This window comes from Olea europaea, chromosome 8 (assembly GCF_002742605.1).
Source record: "Olea europaea var. sylvestris chromosome 8, O_europaea_v1, whole genome shotgun sequence".
Taxonomy (NCBI): domain Eukaryota; kingdom Viridiplantae; phylum Streptophyta; class Magnoliopsida; order Lamiales; family Oleaceae; genus Olea; species Olea europaea.
In genome coordinates this window covers 20,124,510-20,144,109 of record NC_036244.1, presented here as the reverse complement: position 1 = coordinate 20,144,109, position 19,600 = coordinate 20,124,510, and the positions used below count along the sequence as shown (strand labels likewise).

General features: G+C 35.6%; 1 protein-coding gene and 1 pseudogene across 1 annotated transcript; both read right to left on the bottom strand.

Moving 5' to 3' along the window:
* Positions 1–350: 350 nt before the first annotated feature.
* Positions 351–7,311, bottom strand: LOC111398419 (protein PECTIC ARABINOGALACTAN SYNTHESIS-RELATED-like). The gene is made up of 12 exons (XM_023025320.1): positions 7,285–7,311; positions 5,856–6,272; positions 5,189–5,239; positions 5,005–5,095; positions 3,923–3,999; positions 3,522–3,610; positions 3,033–3,152; positions 2,231–2,347; positions 1,996–2,139; positions 1,755–1,878; positions 1,470–1,661; positions 351–1,144 (listed from the first exon to the last, which is right to left on the bottom strand). Exons 1-12 carry the CDS (start codon positions 7,309–7,311, stop codon positions 785–787), a joined length of 1,809 nt encoding a protein of 602 aa, XP_022881088.1. The 3' UTR covers positions 351–784.
* Positions 7,312–11,947: 4,636 nt separating this feature from the next.
* LOC111398418 lies at positions 11,948–17,007 on the bottom strand (annotated as a pseudogene).
* Between the last annotated feature and the right edge of the window lie 2,593 nt (positions 17,008–19,600).

Here is a 19,600-nt window from a genome sequence, read left to right as displayed (position 1 = left end):
ACGGCCATGATGACATTAAATTTAAAGTGGATGACCATTGATAAACTTGACACAATACAAAATACCAATAAATACACGAATAGGAGTTCAATTAGGTAGGATTTTCCCATCATCAATCTTAATCTTCACCCATTTGGATGTAATAAATTCGCAGATGGAGTTTTTGAATTTCATAGACAACACTAAAATCAGCAAAAAATCTTTCTACAAATTTGAAATCATTTCAAATTTCGAAGAGCCAAGAATTATGATAATTACTAGCACACGAACTACAACAACATAACCTCAGGTAAACTATGCTCTGCAAACCACCAAACTTATGTTTGGTAAAGTAAATTGGACATTCGGCATAACAAACATGGCATTTTATATTATGCAATCATAATTATACAAAGAAAAATAAAATTGTATTCCCATACAAAATTAGTGTATCATTTTGTTGAAGATCGCATCTATTGATCCTAACAGGCTTACCAACCTCAAAGCCCTCAGTTACATACACTTACATTCCATTGACTTCTCTCTATAAAGGCACTTAAATTCCAAGTTAGCATCAATTGTGCAGTATGGTTTTACTCAACTTTAATGTCATGTTTGGCACAAGAGTATCAAAGTAGTTAAAGTCTTGTTTATTTTATCCTTCAGTATTGCGTACCAAACATGCACTAAGAGTTGAAAGCAAAATTAAATTTGAAAATTTTCTTGATGCACTTGGATGTGTTTGTTCAAGGAAATGCTCTCAACGAATATCCTGTGGTTTGAGCTACACTGAGAACTATCACGATCAAGCTCTACACATGCAAGGGGTCAAAGGGTTCTCCCAAATGTCATAGTTGGGGAAAGTTTCTTCAGGTAAGCCAGTTCGTGTCTGGTGAGTAACGATGACATCTTCCACAAAGTTGGCCCAGGCCATGTACGGGTCACCTAAAGATTTCGACATAAGACCCTTGTCGGGTTTTATTGATTTAAGGTGATGACCCATGTACCTACGAAATCCGATTATCAATTTAGCGAAATTTCCTCCGTGGGTCATCACAAAGACATCAGACTTCAAACAGACCAAGAAGTCCAGAGCTGCCAAGCTCGTTACGTGCTTCCTGAATCCATCCAACTCTGACTTGGTTGACAGTTCCTCCTTTGTGACCTGTCACCAATACTTAATGAAAAAGTTGACTACAGTATATAAGAGAATAAAAAACATGAGATGCTTCCATTGGCTTCTGCAGTTATTCAGAAATGCTTGATACTCACAAGTATAGTCGTATAGAAAAAGTTGAATAACGAGTATCCAACCACTTTAAAACAGGAAACGATTTGTAAATGGTCCCACTATTCATGATTTTATTCCATTGGCTGGAATGGATATTCGTGAGTAAAATGAAAAGGAGATTAAAACTTGAAGTAGCTATTGGCATTTTGACCCTATAATAAGATAAGCAGTTAAACAGCAAATTAAGCAAATAACTCACTAGATTGGGGAACATGTTCCGGAGTGGTGCCATGCGGTTCTGTCCACCATAAACCTGCCCAGAAGCAACATATATAGGAGTTTCTTTAGGATAGCCCATAGCACGAAGCATCACCGCCACTTCACCAGGCTCGAGCGGGCAACGCCCTTCCTTCCGCTTCTGCAGAGCTACATCCCAAAGATGGGAACCATCCTGCAAGATAACACACCAGAAAGATTGGATACAAACATTAGTTTTGCAATTTCTTTTGATATGGACACAAATTTCGACAATAATATTGGTTACCTTGAACCGCCGAGGCCATTCTTTTTGTCTGTATAAAGCCATTAGAGCTTTCTCCATCCTTGTTCCGACAAAATCACAAAATGATAGGCCCACCATACCTTTCTCAAACCTTAAATGAAGAGCCCTGACACATTTGGTAGGAAAAATATTATTGAAAACTCCTCGTGGAAAAGGAAATGGAAATTGTTGAACAAAAATTAACTTCAGCAAAACTACCCAAGACAGATCCAAAGTCACTCACATGAAAGGATTTGAACTGCCAGTTCGGTTTCTCATCCTTGATACAAGAGAATCAGCCATCTGCTCAATCTCAGGAAGGAATTTCAGAGCATGATAGTTTACCCTACACCTTAGCTTGTTGATTTCAGGAGGAACATTATCATACCTGATGAACAAGGGTCACAACAGAAATAAACTACTATAGCTAAAAGCTAATCAAGGTCCCAGAAAGAATTGTATTGTTTGAAAATACTTACCCCAGTCGATCAACAAAAGGTTTCAATGACATTATCTTCTTCTCCTTGACTCGAGGCAAAACATTGTCAATGTAGAACTGAGCAGGAGCATATTTCGGAATGTTCTTGACTGTCCGTCTATCATGGACCATAAGAAATCATAGAATGTGTAAAATTATACAAGTATTATGCAATAAAACTGAGGCACTGGGAAATTTAACTTTTTTATTTTAAAGATTAGACTTTCAGTTCTTAAGTTTTAAGCAGTCTACAAACTACAGCCATTTTCTCGTGTCCCTTGTTCACCATGCGGCTCCAAGAAACTTCTACAAGTAATTTTAGTTATAAACAAAAACTAAGGATGCGATCGTTTCACTTTTTGTTGCCCGTCACAAGTTAATCCACTAAAACTTGCATACACCTCTGATTTTTTAAAATCAAATAGCACACAATGTAAAATATTGACTCTTCAGTTGCCATGTGAGTAGATAACCTTTATTTGACATGATCAAATTAAATTTCCATTTGAATAGCCTAAATCCATGAGAAGATAACTACATCAGGCTTGTTTTCACACACAATAAAGTTGAACAGAGTTATTATTCCTCTGAATTTTCATTAAAGTAATTCTATGATCTTAGCCAGAAATTCTTCCAGTGAAGTTCAGAACCAGCTATATATATTTCATATCTAAAACTGCCAAGTCTAAAATTCAAAGCTCCTAATAAAAATGGTTTGAAATGAATTATCGAAGTTGGAATAAAATAGTAATATACACAGTGCATACATACTCGATAAAAGAGAAAATATAAAGTTCTCAAACCTTATGCTAGTGAACAGCTCTGATTTGTCAGTAAACCATTCTGGGATATCCCGAACAATTTGCACATCATCTTTCAAGTAGTCAATAAAATGATCTACATCAAAAATGTCTTGAAATTTCCTGTAGCAATTGTGTATTTTCAATACAGAAACAGGTAGCAATTGGAGATTCTAATAAAGTCTGTATTTCATATTGCAAATTGACGTATTGGGTGACTTTCTTGACTTTTAGGGGCTACGGGAAACAGATGATAGAGTCGAATCTAGCAGATTCTTTAAGCTGATGGCACTAAGCAAGGTGTTAGTAAAATGACCTGCAGCAAAGGCATGGAGAGAATCTACTTGAGTATTCTCACTATTGTAATCTCATCAAGAAGTATTGCAAACAAAATAATCAATATCACAAATGCCGCCCTAAAAGTTGATGTGTGTAATGCTCGAAAAATTGAACTAGAACACAATGTAAACAGTTTCAATGGAGTTCACTCACGTTTGGTCCTTCCAAATCTGATCCTGCTTCAACACGGGCAAGATGAGGGTAGCATTCATAATTTTGGCCACAGCAACAGCATTACATATCTGCTTGGTAGCATAATAATAGTCAAGCCCCTAAATAGATTTCCTGTGGCCATTTAAAGTGATGAAGGTTCTCAAATTTATTTGAAAGAATCAGCTTTTGAACATTTAGAAAAATGTCACCAAAGCAAATCACATTCTTTGGAACATTTGCCTTCATCAAGTATGACATCAACTAAATATCAAACAATAAATTCATTTAAGTTTCAAAAGGATCTAAGAGCAAACTGCACACGACCAGAAAAAAAAAAATTAATATTGACATGATAAATTTTGCTACATCCCAGACAAAATTCTTTTTGAAGAGAAACATACGGCAATTCTTTGCTGGTTTAAACCACCCTCAGCATGTATGAAAATATAGCCATTTGTTTCATTCTCTGATGGAAGATCTGCGAAGAAACAAAATGAGCACCAATCTTTGGAAAGGCCATAGCATTTCTATTTCTATATGCATGCTGACTTAAGAGTCATTTAAATACACATTCCGTTGTAAGCAACACAAAATGAAGAAATGCAATCTTACAGAAATGACAAAAAGATACTGAAGAAAGAAGAAATTATATTTCCACATGCATATTGAGTTAGAGTCATTTAAATACAAATCCTGATTTAAGAAGCATAAAATTTAGAAATGAAAACAAGGTACTGATAGAAATAAGCTCGGTAATATCCATTATTGATAGAGAATCAGTACTTAGTTCGGCTTAACTTACATATTCTTTACATAGATATTATTTTAATTTTCAAGGAGAAATGGAAATGTGCAAGTAAAGGTAGAACACCACCAACCCCAGGATATAGTGAAAAAAAAAAAAAAAAAAAAAAAAAAAAAGAGGAAAGGAGAAAGAAGACGACCAGGAACATGAAGTAACAAACTGAATGGTAAGGTTTATAAATGTAGAGGAAACAGATCATTCAAATGACATTATCCCATCGCCATCTGGCCCTTACATGATTTTGGACCAAGTGCAGTATAGAAGAAACCACATTAACAGATTCTGTATCAGCCTCACCAAATTGTAGAATGTTAATGCAATTTAAAATACAACTCCTCCCACTAAAAATCATTTTTTCCTTGTTTCCCAAGTCAAACAGTTTTAGCATTGGAGTGGTGCTCGACATTAACACATTAGTGTTCTAAAAGAACAGAGCTCACAAATAGTAGTAATTTCCATTTACTACATGCTATCTCTGCCTGATACTTTTCAAAATTAAGTTAAACTACACATGCCCACTGTCTTGAAAAACCAATTAAGTATCCAACAGAAGTTGGATTAAATTTTCACCAATAGACAAGGTTCAAAATTGGTGAGTTTTCCCAGTTTTCTACTTAGTTTTTCTTGCAAAATCAGTCCCATTATCACAAAGAGGCTAAGCATATGCAGTTTACTCACCTGAAATTATGCTCTTGTGTCGTGCAGAACAAGGCTTCCATGATGTAGTAGCTGAATAAGGGTTCTCCCATAGAGATGAAGACTCTTTTACCTAGTCAAATTAAAAAATCTACAATTAAATTGCAACCGAAACAATAAGATGACAACGTTCAAGAAAAGAAAGATTCAATATTCGAGTACTTACATTAGGGCAGACAAGAGTTATGCCATCTTTTTTGCACAAATATGGAGCATTCTGCATCAGGTGTAGAGAGGAGGGCAAAATAATAATGGTTAGAATTTGGATGGCACATTGACAACAGATATACATATACATAAATAAATAAAAAAATTTCAACATTACTTGGCCCCAGTTCAGCCCCGGTTAAATTAAATTTTATTTTTCCCTCTCATTTTAATCATACAATCTTCTATAAAATAATATATTACTCGTGGAACCAAAAATTTTCATTCTTTTTCAACAACTCATTATTTGAAAAAAAAAAAAAAAAATTACTTTTCGTAATGGGGGGCCAAATTGCACCAAACAAATAAAAGGGCCAATCATAAAAAGAAAGCAGTCATAGTCCATATCTATCTTTAATTTACCAACTTTTCAACATTTTGAATAACAAATTCAGTTATTCTATAATGACATTTCAAGAACAAATTTCATTTACCCAATCACGAATAAGTGAGCACCAAATCTTTCAATCCGACGCAGTAATATATTGAAATCAACGAATACATGAATCAACTAACAGTCCATAAAACAGATGAAAAACACAGGGAAGCCTTTCATAGAAATTACTCTTATTTGCTAACAAAAATTATGACGCGTAAATGTACACATATATAAAATAAGGTCTTACAAATCTATTGAATATAGAAGAGATCGAAATCACGACGGCAAGTACAATTGCAACAAGTACAAAAAGCGAGATCTCGGAGTTGTACGGGTTGGGCCTATGTAGATCGTCGATAGGGAAAGTCGAATGAGGGGGGAGAGATTGGAGGTAAGACCGTAGAGAGCGATCTCGAGAGTGTCGATCGCGGCCGTCGTCGTCGTCCGCGGCGGATGGGTTATTGTCGGGGGACAATGGGGAGGAGGCCGTTACGGTGGCAGTAGGGGACGGCGTCACCCGACTGCCGATGGAGCTGGAATGGCGGAGCTCCGCCGTTGCTCGCTTCGGGCTATACGCCAGCTTGGCTGCTGGCTTTGCTCGCTCCCTGCACTGTGTGTGTGAGAAAGAGAGGGAGCAATTTATTTTGACAGTCCATGTGACTGACTGCAACCAGCGTTTCACACATTATATAATTAATTATTTTATTAGATAAAAATTACTGATATACCATGTTTGCCTATGCTTAAAAAATTACTTATAAGTAAATAGGAAAATTCAATGAAATTAAGTTAATTAGGTAAAGCTTTTTCTTATTTTTTTAATGCTTGGCCAACATGTCCTAATTAATTATCACAAAATTGGAAATTATGGAATCCAATAATCGAAAAATCAAGATGAATCAATCCAACAATTATCACCGGCAGAATTTGTATTAAGGCCTCGTTTGGTAACCATTTTCTTCAAAATGTATTTTTCTCTCTTTTCTTTTCAACTACACATTCTTTATTAAAATAATATTACACGTAAATCAATTTTTTTCTTATTTTTCAACCACACATTTCACATCAATTTACTATTCTAAAATGCATTTTTACATAAAAATGTATATCAAACACCCCCTAAAATTGAATCTCGACAGATTAAACTGAATCTGCGTTGCTGGATTCGACATTACCACTTTACGAAGGTAAAACAAAACAAAACAAAAATTCAATGAGCTCACAAATGCAAGGAGCAACTTCAGTGAGTGTTTCACTCACTAAAGTTGAGAGATTCTCTTTCTAACCCCTACATTGTTGGACTAATATAGTAGTGTATTGCTTTAGTTGAGAGCTTCTCAAATGTGGAGTTTGAGAAGGGAAAAGAAGTTTATGAGAGTGATGACTCTGAAGAGGAAGGTGAAGATGACTAGTTGAAAGATGTGGAAAATCCATCTGTTGTAAATACAGATTTCGAGAAGTGAAAAGGAAAAGAACAATATTAGAAGTACAACAATTTTGATATCATGATTGATAGCCCTCTTACATACAAGAGGTGGGGTCCGCGATTAAAATAATAGCAACCCCACGATTGTGAGTGTGCTGTACATGTACGACACTGTACACAGCATAATTGAAAAGAAAAGCATCAGAGAAATTTCAGTATTCCATGTAATTAATACTCTATGCTATCTTGCCCTTGTCTTATCTACGGCAATCTGCATGTTTTATTTATGTTTAAAGATCAACGCCTCAATTTGTTGATTAAAGAACTCACATTGTGAAATATAGGAAGGAAAAAAAAAAAAAACATTCCGAGGCTTCTGAAACTGCCACAAGTGAGGGTCATGTAGAAAGATTGCAAACCCTTACCGGGATGGAATTCTAACAAAACAGAAGAGCCTTACCCTGATGGAGAAGAAATCTGATTCTAATGACAAAGGAAACGTGGAAAACCAGCAGGAAAATGCTAAACTAAATGACAGCAATGATGATTCTAAGCCAAGCAAGAAAAGGTAGGTTTACGTATAAGATAGTCTTTCCTTTTTCAAGATGATGTTTGCTCTCTGTTGTTTAACCTTTGGTTTTGACCGGCTAAAATACAAGAAAATGTCCTCAAAATTCTTTCTAGTTTTAGATGTGGTTAGAATCTTACAAACTTGCAGTTCTCAAAGCTATTATTCTATAGGGGTCATTCAAAGACGAATTTCCACTTGACTTTTTGATCGAGGTCTAAAGAGACCATCCTGTAAAAAGCTAATGGCCATATGGTCGATTGAGAATGTGTCTATGTATGAATAGTTGGTACTAACAATACCAAGAAGCCATTTTTTCTTTTATTCAACGAGACTTGGGAATCAGGATTGCAACAGAGACCAGTGAAAATGAACTTGATAAGTGTCCACTGTGGTGACTAGTGAATTGCGTTATTCCAGCATGAAATGGTGCTAGATGGTTTTGATCTATGAACATTATTATTATGTAGAACCAGCTTTGTTTCAAAGTCACATGACTCACACATCGGTGGTATGTTACTTTCTGGTTTTCTTGTAGATCAAAATGAGGCTTGAGGGAACTATATCAAGATGCATCTCTTCTACCTCAACATGGTACACGCTTGCCTTTGTCTCCATTTCTCTCTGTCATCATATACCTATTGGGTGTACAATGTACCTTGATATCACTAAGCATGTCGAACTATTTTTGGAGTTTTTTTTTCTTTTTCTTTCCTGCTTTCCAATTCTGTTAAATGTTTTGTCATTTCAATTTGTGCCATATAACCTCTGCAGAAATTTTGAGTTTTTCTTCAGGAAAAAATCCAATGGAATGGAATACTAGCAATAAGAAGGGCCAAAAATGGGTTACCGCAAAATGTTCGTCCACTCAAAGAAATGAGAGTAAAGATTCAAAGAAAGTGTTATGAAACACCGGATAATGGAAAAGAGACTGTCATATATGGGAATTGACTTCGATAACCTTCAACCTCTTTGTAGCATGCTCAAGTTATATTCTTCTTATACACTTTCACGATTTACTGCCATCAGTGTTTTAACTTAATTTTTCACAAAGATTGGGCAGTAAGATTTAAGTTCAGAGATTGAAATATTATTCTGATTTTCAGACCATTATGTGAAGCTCATGATGCATGTTGAACTTGGAAAAAATTTGTGTAACTCATCAATGTCAATCATCCTCTTCATTCATTTTGCAGGAAGGAGATGTGATTGCATATCGAATTCTCTAAGTTATCATCATCCTGGATCCCTGAGCTTTCACCCTATCGAGTATAAAATGATTCTAATTAGATTTTGAGCAAAAATTTAGCTTACGATGGTTAACCAACACAATCCCATGCTACTTGTTCTTTTACATAATGCCTAAAATTTTACGTAGTCCATTCAGACAAGCTGATAATGGTTTAAATAATTGTAGAGAGCGGTGGTGTAAGCGCTTGGGACCTTCTTGTCTGAAACTTTAACTGTAGAGGAACGAATATCAGAGGAAAGTAAAAGAGTGCCAAGGTACAATTTTCGCAGCTGCACGGCAGGGAGAAAAATGCCAACATGGCACAACCACAGCATGAAAATATCAGAGGCGAGAATATCAAGACTGTACATTCAACGTGGGAAAATAGCTGGGGTAAAAATACCAAGATAGTACAACCTCAGCACGAAAACAGTTGGGCCAAGAATGCCAAGAAAGTACAAACCCCAAGTGAAAATAGTTGTGACAGGCAGAAAACCATGGTCATTTAAAAGTTCGAGAGGCAGTGCACACGGCTTGACTATGTCTAGATGGAAGAATGTAAACTAGTTCAAGGTTTTGATTGTGTACAAATTCTATGTTCAACCTAGGGTGGACATTTTTTTTTTCCTTATCCCCAAACCTGCAGTAGAAATGACAATATGCTCACAACGTTGTAAGTGGGATCTTAATCTAATCTTACCTCATGTGCCATTTTGTTAGCTATGCTTTGAAATTAAAAAAAAAAAAAAAACATTCCGAGGCTTCTGAAACTGCCACAAGTGAGGGTCATGTAGAAAGATTGCAAACCCTTACCGGGATGGAATTCTAACAAAACAGAAGAGCCTTACCCAGATGGAGAAGAAATCTGATTCTAATGACAAAGGAAACGTGGAAAACCAGCAGGAAAATGCTAAACTAAATGACAGCAATGATGATTCTAAGCCAAGCAAGAAAAGGTAGGTTTACGTATAAGATAGTCTTTCCTTTTTCAAGATGATGTTTGCTCTCTGTTGTTTAACCTTTGGTTTTGACCGGCTAAAATACAAGAAAATGTCCTCAAAATTCTTTCTAGTTTTAGATGTGGTTAGAATCTTACAAACTTGCAGTTCTCAAAGCTATTATTCTATAGGGGTCATTCAAAGACGAATTTCCACTTGACTTTTTGATCGAGGTCTAAAGAGACCATCCTGTAAAAAGCTAATGGCCATATGGTCGATTGAGAATGTGTCTATGTATGAATAGTTGGTACTAACAATACCAAGAAGCCATTTTTTCTTTTATTCAACGAGACTTGGGAATCAGGATTGCAACAGAGACCAGTGAAAATGAACTTGATAAGTGTCCACTGTGGTGACTAGTGAATTGCGTTATTCCAGCATGAAATGGTGCTAGATGGTTTTGATCTATGAACATTATTATTATGTAGAACCAGCTTTGTTTCAAAGTCACATGACTCACACATCGGTGGTATGTTACTTTCTGGTTTTCTTGTAGATCAAAATGAGGCTTGAGGGAACTATATCAAGATGCATCTCTTCTACCTCAACATGGTACACGCTTGCCTTTGTCTCCATTTCTCTCTGTCATCATATACCTATTGGGTGTACAATGTACCTTGATATCACTAAGCATGTCGAACTATTTTTGGAGTTTTTTTTTCTTTTTCTTTCCTGCTTTCCAATTCTGTTAAATGTTTTGTCATTTCAATTTGTGCCATATAACCTCTGCAGAAATTTTGAGTTTTTCTTCAGGAAAAAATCCAATGGAATGGAATACTAGCAATAAGAAGGGCCAAAAATGGGTTACCGCAAAATGTTCGTCCACTCAAAGAAATGAGAGTAAAGATTCAAAGAAAGTGTTATGAAACACCGGATAATGGAAAAGAGACTGTCATATATGGGAATTGACTTCGATAACCTTCAACCTCTTTGTAGCATGCTCAAGTTATATTCTTCTTATACACTTTCACGATTTACTGCCATCAGTGTTTTAACTTAATTTTTCACAAAGATTGGGCAGTAAGATTTAAGTTCAGAGATTGAAATATTATTCTGATTTTCAGACCATTATGTGAAGCTCATGATGCATGTTGAACTTGGAAAAAATTTGTGTAACTCATCAATGTCAATCATCCTCTTCATTCATTTTGCAGGAAGGAGATGTGATTGCATATCGAATTCTCTGAGTTATCATCATCCTGGATCCCTGAGCTTTCACCCTATCGAGTATAACATGATTCTAATTAGATTTTGAGCAAAAATTTAGCTTACGATGGCTAACCAACACAATCCCATGCTACTTGTTCTTTTACATAATGCCTAAAATTTTACGTAGTCCATTCAGACAAGCTGATAATGGTATAAATAATTGTAGAGAGCGGTGGTGTAAGCGCTTGGGACCTTCTTGTCTGAAACTTTAACTGTAGAGGAACGAATATCAGAGGAAAGTAAAAGAGTGCCAAGGTACAATTTTCGCAGCTGCACGGCAGGGAGAAAAATGCCAACATGGCACAACCACAGCATGAAAATATCAGAGGCGAGAATATCAAGACTGTACATTCAACGTGGGAAAATAGCTGCAAGGGGTAAAAATACCAAGATAGTACAACCTCAGCACGAAAACAGTTGGGCCAAGAATGCCAAGAAAGTACAAACCCCAAGTGAAAATAGTTGGGACAGGCAGAAAACCATGGTCATTTAAAAGTTCGAGAGGCAGTGCACACGGCTTGACTATGTCTAGATGGAAGAATGTAAACTAGTTCAAGGTTTTGATTGTGTACAAATTCTATGTTCAACCTAGGGTGGACATTTTTTTTTTCCTTATCCCCAAACCTGCAGTAGAAATGACAATATGCTCACAACGTTGTAAGTGGGATCTTAATCTAATCTTACCTCATGTGCCATTTTGTTAGCTATGCTTTGAAATTCGATGGATTTGCGTGTTAATAATATACAACAAATTGCACAAGACAAGACACCAGTAACCTGCCGTTAATCTCATGTTTTAGAGAAACACACACAGGTTTATAGTGATTCACCTTCAGCTATGTCCACTCATCATTCTTATGTTTTTAACTATGATGGAAAATTAGGAATATAGTTTTTCTTCCCTACATAATGGAATGCAAGTCTGATATTTCTTTTTCTCGAAATGGAAAAATTATGTTCGCATGTAACAAACTAGTAAATCTAGGAGTCTTCTAATGCTCTTTGTATTCATGTTAAAAAAGAAACAGCTTAGGTGCTGAATGTAGACATATTCTGAGGCACAGTATTAAAGGGGAACTCTACACTTATTCTGAGGGGATTCTGTACTCATAATTCCTACCTTCAGTATTCAGAAACTTATTCCCTGTACATGCCCGTCTTGGATTAAAAATCAAGTTTGCTAGCATCTCGCAAGCAGAAGCTGGAGTCGTGATGCTATGGGATGCCAACTCACTTCATTAGTGTTGCAGACACAAATCAGATTTACTTGATCCACTGTTCAAGTCCTTCCTTAATGAGGAAAGATGCTCGAGGAGCTGTGCCGGTTCCTCATCTTCCTTGACTATCTGAAATTCCAAAAACACAAGTAAATACGAGTTTAGCCATAGGAAATTTGAAATCGACACAATCGTATAAAAGAGCACCCAAGGTGTGACAAGAAGAATCGCAACCCCTTAAATGCTCAACTATAAAAGATCAAACAGGTTATAACACCAGACATGATATAGCAAGCAAAATGTTTACATCTAAATGCTTGATAAATGCAAGCTAAGAAGAAATTGAACCACATCTTGGATAATGAACATACTAATATATTGATTACTAGATATACACAATGCAACAATTTATTAAGCATGAGATTTAATCTTAAAAAATATCAACATTACTAAAAGAAGTAGCTCAAGCCTTTATATGTTATTTATAGTTTCAATATTTAATTGACGTGGGATTTACCCTTAACATACCACACAAGATAATGGCCCATTTAAGAACCCAAATCTTGAAATTCGCGCACTCATTTAAGTCATAGTCAGATTGAATTCCTCATTTGAGCTTAGCAGATTTTGATACCATATTAATACTTGGAGTTCTATCTTAAAAAACCAAAAACTAGATTATGCAATAGATGAGATTTGTTATTTTTCCTTCTTACCAATGTCCTCTACTACCCAATCCACTTACCAAACATGTCAAAAAGTGAGTGTTCGCTAAACATTTAGTTGCTGCTGCTTCAAGCCTATAATCTGAAATTCTTACTTTCACCCAATGCCTTATATATTCCCATCCCCTCTTTTGTCAATCATACTCAATATGCCCTACTCTTTAATAATAATGCTAGTACAAACCCAATAGTACAAGTCCAGCAAATACAGTTGATATTAACCTCAAATATGACCGCAACAAATTCATTTGCATAAAGTATCAGTTAACTATATAGATCGAATACATACCTTAATTTGAGCATTTGTGCTGAAACCCTTCTCAGCAAGAAAACTTCGATCAACATTCTCCAAACGGGCAGGACTGTTTGTGTATTTGCTGTCATTATCAATCAACTGATCATGGCCTACATTCCATGATACTTCACGTCCAATCCATATGTACAAAATATCGGCATTATTTCCCTCAAAACTCACTGAGGGCACAAGAACGATGTAAATGGATCTAGAATCTAGGACGACACAACGTGTGTCCATTTTATTCATCAAAGGCCACTTGTAGAATACTGAGTCAGTTGGTTGTGCTATTCTATTGGTCATATCATTTGACATCAGATCAAATGTGTTGTACTCTTTATCATCTTGTAATTGACTTAGGAGATCATTGTCACTGGCAAATTCGTTAGAATCTGGCATTGGCTCTTCTCTGTCCATCTCAAAAGAAACCTCATGTCTCGAGCTGCTACAGTCGATGTCCCTCATTATATCATCTTCTATGCAAGGAAGAGATTTTGACGAGTTTTCTGGAATCTGAGATACCTCATCAACAGTGGGCAACATCATGCGGGGAGGACAAATGTTCCCTCTACGTTCTGCAAGGGATAGTGAAGGTTCTTTACAAGACATTCTATTGGTCATATCATTTGACATCAGATCAAATGTGTTGTACTCTTTATCATCTTGTAATTGACTTAGGAGATCATTGTCAGTGGCAAATTCGTTAGAATCTGGCATTGGCTCTTCTCTGTCCATCTCAAAAGAAACCTCATGTCTCGAGCTGCTACAGTCGATGTCCCTCATTATATCGACGAGTTTTCTGGAATCTGAGATACCTCATCAACAGTGGGCAACATCATGCGGGGAGGAGGTTCTGCAAGGGATAGTGAAGGTTCTTTACAAGATGAACAACTGCCTGTTGCTCTCGAAGTCCAACCAGCCAAAAATGCCTCCTCCACTGGAGGAGAAGTTGCTTTATGAAGTAAACATTCACTTTCCTCAGTAGAACCACCCTTATCAAGATCGTGAGTTTTATATTGAAATCCAGAAGGTGATGGCAGAGTTGAGAAATATGATAAGTCGGACCAGTTAGATGATGAGGGTGAGAAGGTAAATGAACTTGAATAATCAGAGGTCGAAGGTGAGAGAGATGGAGAGGTTGAACTGAATTTCGGTTTATTAACGAGAAATGAAGAAAAAGAATCCAGTGAACTGAATGAAGGAGATGGAGACAAAGACGTATCAGTCGGACAAGCCGAGCATTCCATTTCTTTAAAGTTAGTCTTCATTTATCCCGGGCCACTGGTTGCATAAGAAGCAAAGGAATCCGATGAATCACACTGAGGACTGGGATGCATTGAAAGATCGTGAGAAGTGACAAAGGCTTCGACTTCTTTACAAGATTCCATCATATCCAGGTCATCGCGTGTTTGGGCAATGTCGTCGTTCAATCCAGATGAGGTTATTAATTCTTTCACGATACCGCTAGCAAACTTCCTTCTCAATCTGCTCCAGCCATTTTCTCTTGCTGGAAGACATGTCTCAGATTCGGTCCCCGATAATGGAAAAGGCGGAACAACCCCACCGGAAAGTGCTTTCTTGAAGATCTCGAAATCCACATCATATTCATCGACCTTCCTCTTACCATTACACTGATGAGAGGAAGAAGCAAGAGTGTCAGCCCTGAGAGATGACTCATCTTCTGACTGTTTCTCATAGAAGAAAGCATCCCACAATTCAGAAGTCTCTTCACCTTCTTTGATGTTTTTTATGGGACCCTGGGCCCTTTCATAACGAATAACTTGACAGGCAGCTGCAGCTGCATTATCCGACATCACTGAGAAGCAATGCTTTCCTGTCCAGACAAATATAGCAGAAGGATTGTGAATAATGAATGCCCCACGAGAATCGAGTCTGTTTACACCCGGATCAATCAACATTTTTGGCACAAGATGAAGGGGGTCGTACGGGGAGTGGGGTGCCATTCGATACATCCTAAGTACAGAAGTGGGGCTTGCAGGCTGAGCATGTACCCGTTTCTGGCACAGCAAAAGTTGGCAAGCAAATCCCATATTAGGTTTGGTCACTCCTCGGGCTGCCTTAACATGCTGGAATGCATCCTCAAAGCTCTGTCCCTCTTTCCACATAAGATACGCAATGACCAAAGAGGTTGATCGAGACACCCCCTGGCAACAATGAACAAGAACACGACCACCTTGTTCTCGAACATCTTCAAAATAATCAAACACATCATAAAGAATACTTGTAATATCCTCTGAGGGGCTGTCCCGAAGCCAAAGTGTCTTGTACACGAGCTCATTCTTGAAATATTCAGGACAAACAAACCCCACACAGTTCAACACATGGGTAATTCCATTCTGTTGGAGAATTTCATGACTCTTTGCAATAGAATCACTTCCCAAATATATATGGTCCAAAATCCTAGAGCATTCCGTATTAAAGGAAGCGAGCTTGTCTATCTTGAATTCAAATTCTCTAGGAGGTTGATCCAAACTCATATTTTCACGGGGTGTCATCAATCCAAGCATTGCACCTGGAGTTGAGGGATTTGGGCATATGCCAAGGTCGTCCAAGCCAGCTCTTGGCCATTCCTCAATGCTCGGTCTTGTGATTGACAGAGGATGAAGGGGCGGCAAACAAGCCCGAGCCTTGCTATGACTCTTTGCAATAGAATCACTTCCCAAATATATATGGTCCAAAATCCTAGAGCATTCCGTATTAAAGGAAGCGAGCTTGTCTTTCTTGAATTCAAATTCTCTAGGAGGTTGATCCAAACTCATATTTTCACGGGGTGTCATCAATCCAAGCATTGCACCTGGAGTTGAGGGTTTGGGCATATGCCAAGGTCGTCCAAGCCAGCTCTTGGCCATTCCTCAATGCTCGGTCTTGTGATTGACAGAGGATGAAGGGGCGGCAAACAAGCCCGAGCCTTGCTGTTCCATTGTGGCCTATAATTCGACTTCCTTGGCGATCGATCACTCCATGAAACCGATCGTGAGTATGTTTTCCTACTACCGCTCGATGGCTCATCATTATCCTCTTCCTTAAACATATCGAAAGTTAAACTCCAACCCTGTAAAACCAATTAAATCCATTTGAGGATTTTTTCAAGAAACCCCATATAAACTTCAAAAGTGAAAATTCATATCAAAACGAGAAACTTCAACTGAAATTTAAGAACCTAAATAATAACCCCTCTCAGAAAATACCAAAACATCAAAATTCTAACGATTAAACTTCAAAACTAAATTTTTTTCAAAGAAAATTCAAAATTTAATGATACCCAGATGAGGATTCTTCAAGGAAAGCTCAAGGAAACAATCAAATATATAATTACAATCCAAATATTGCTGCTATATTCTTACCTAAAACCCTTGACTGCAGCCTGTAAAAAATTCCCTCTTTACATAATGAAAGTAAGAATAAAGCGCAAATATGACTGAGTAAACTCCCATAAAAATATAGCTATCATGGGGGCATATTTTCCACGTATAGAACTAAGAATAATAGAAGAAGTGCATGGAAAATTCAATTCAACTATTTCAAGATTTTCAATGAGAGAAAAAAGAAATACTTACACGAAATTGTTTATTGATTGCTGGGCAATTGCAGCAGTCATTTGATTATTCTTGTGATTATGTATGAATGATCAATACATACAACAGAATACACGTTCAAAGGGTCATATGAATGTTTAGAGAGAGAGGAGAGAGAGTCATAGCCTCGCAGGTAAGCCAGGAACAAATTTGAAAAGAACAAGTTGGCAATTTCATAGATATGGAACAAGAATTTGTCAAACTTGCCACGTCATTGGGATGACCAATTAATATACTGTAAAGGTCACCCAATTATGAGAAGTTTCATTTTATGGGTTGTATTCAATTGGGACTTTTAATAAATTTTTGGAATTTAAAAAATTTACGGTATTTAATTAAGATTTTTTGAGATTCTTTAAAAGTCATGGTATATTCAATTGAAACTTTTAAAATGTCTGTAAAAATTACGTTGTATTCAATTAAAATTTTTTAAAAATCTTTATAAATCTTGGGATATTTAAATTTAATGACTTCTGGAGATTTTTATAAAAGTTTTTGGAGTACTAACTTTTAAACAAAAACTACTCATATAATATTTTAAAATTTGTCTCTCATCAATCATGAGATTTTGGGAGACTTTCACAAAAAAAAAACCAAAAAAGAAAAAAAAACTTTTTTTTTCAATCTTTCTTTCATTTAATCTTTATGTACGTGTATAATTAAAATTAATTTTTTTCTATTTATTATATTTCATTTATTTTTATTTTTCTTTCTTATTATTTATCTCTATTTTATATGAAAAAATTAAATTAGATTTTTATAACTTTTTTTTCTCTTTTTCCATTCATTTTTTGTGAAAAATATATATTTCTTTATTAAATTATAAAAATTTATAATTAAATTTAAATATATTTATTTTTAAAAGTATACTATACTAATAATATTGAATCATATATATATATATATATATAATTTTGATTATTAATTATTTAATTAAGGTCTTAAATTTTTATTTTTGCAATTTTTTTTTTTTTATATGGGAAGAAGAAGGGAAAAGAAAAGGAGAATTATGGAAACCAACACCTCTTACGCGAGAATATCACACCAGATCCATGTGAATTCTATTTCAAATGAAAGTTTTCAAACGTTTTTTAAATTCTACAAAATATCTATAAAAATTTTAAAATGAAAATCCATAGAAGTTTACGAAAAACTTCCAATAATTCCATACAAATCTTTGAAATATTCACGAAATCCACAAAAATCACCACTTAAAAAATGTCCATCAAAGCCTTCAAAAGTCCTAATTAAACACACCCTTCTTAGTTACATATTTTCTTTTGATTTAAAGGACGTTGTAACAAAAATTAATGTTTTGTTTTTTACTTTTCAGACAAATTTTCTTATGTTGGATGTCCAATTTAGCAATAATTGTCTTTAACAACACGAGCTTCACATAAAAAACTTTGAATTTACATTTGTCTCGAACCAAATTAATGTCACAAGGAGGATTTGACGTAAACAAAATATGTTTTCCATGAGGAAAGGACTCGAAGGAAGTTAAATTTTGTGAGCTTATGATGATTTTAGATAAAAAGTTTTTTGAATGGTTAAAATGATATTTTGCTTAAAGTTGGGTGATCTTCATTCTTTTAACTCATTTTATATATTTCTTTTCCACTCCAAGATGGTCGCTACGATTGAGAAAAATATTATTTAAAAATGAAATCAAATCAAAATTAGAGGCCTTTCGAGTCAAAGAGAAACTGCCAACCAAATAGAAAATTATCATATTTGGTTATATCTTTCTATTAATTTAGAGTTTAAGAATTGGAGTCTTGTTTCATTTTGATTTTGATGTTTGAGAAGTGAGTTTTTTGTGAAAATATTTTTTTAGAGAATGTGTAATTAAAAGTAAAAATAGTTATAGATCCTTTGTAAAATTATTTATTGAGAGAATATGTGATTAAAAATGAGTTTGAAGAAAAAATGATTAAAAAATTTAAATCAAATAAGGACTTGATAGCAAAGGAAGAGATGTCGCAAAGTTGGGGGAATAGAAAATGAGTTTGCTAGTAGGTTTTGAAGTTCTAACCTTGGTGGGTTCAATTTAGTCAAGTTTAATTGAGCATAAAAGTTAATTTCGAGTGAATCAAGTAATAAAGTGAACTTATGCCTCAAGAAATCAATTTTACAAATTCACACGTACAGAACATTATTGATCTCATAACAAAAATGTGTTAGAAACGCAAAACTATACATATTCCATTCCAAAAGAAGTTTATCAACATGAAAGCTTAAGGTAGTGATTTCACTGACCCACCAACACATTGTAGATAGTATATATAAAGTGTTCGTGAACTCAAGTACACAATCTTACACGATAAAGGTTAAAACCCGTGATATTATTAGAATCTAATTAAATACTTTTTCTCGTTGTATAATAACTACACGAGTTGACTGGTCCATCTATTTTGCAAATGTTCGACTAACACTCGAAAAGTAACTTCTCACATGGATTTCAACATCAACAAACCTATTTCCAACAGACCAGGGTTGTAAATTGACCATTAATGACTGTACTTTCTATTATTCATGGACAAGAAGAAGTGGGCTCACACTTTCCACAATTCACAACTTTTGCTCTGCCGCCCCACTCCCACCCACTTGGAGCCAGCTTCTTAGGAAATGGAGCTGTACCCATCATATTTGGTATTTAATTGTAAGTCAAAAAAGATAGGCGAGAGATAAATTAGGCAAGAGGTTATTCTAAAAGTTGAAAACTTT

Excerpts from the sequence above, each read along its gene's own strand:
- LOC111398419 (XM_023025320.1), bottom strand. The coding sequence starts at position 7,311 with ATGCAGATTGCCGTAGATAAGACAAGG. Across the intron at positions 5,096-5,188 it reads TAACTCTTGTCTGCCCTAAT|GTAAAAGAGTCTTCATCTCT; the intron begins GTAAGTACTCGA and ends TAATTTGACTAG. Across the intron at positions 2,140-2,230 it reads CCTTTTGTTGATCGACTGGG|GTATGATAATGTTCCTCCTG; the intron begins GTAAGTATTTTC and ends CTTGTTCATCAG.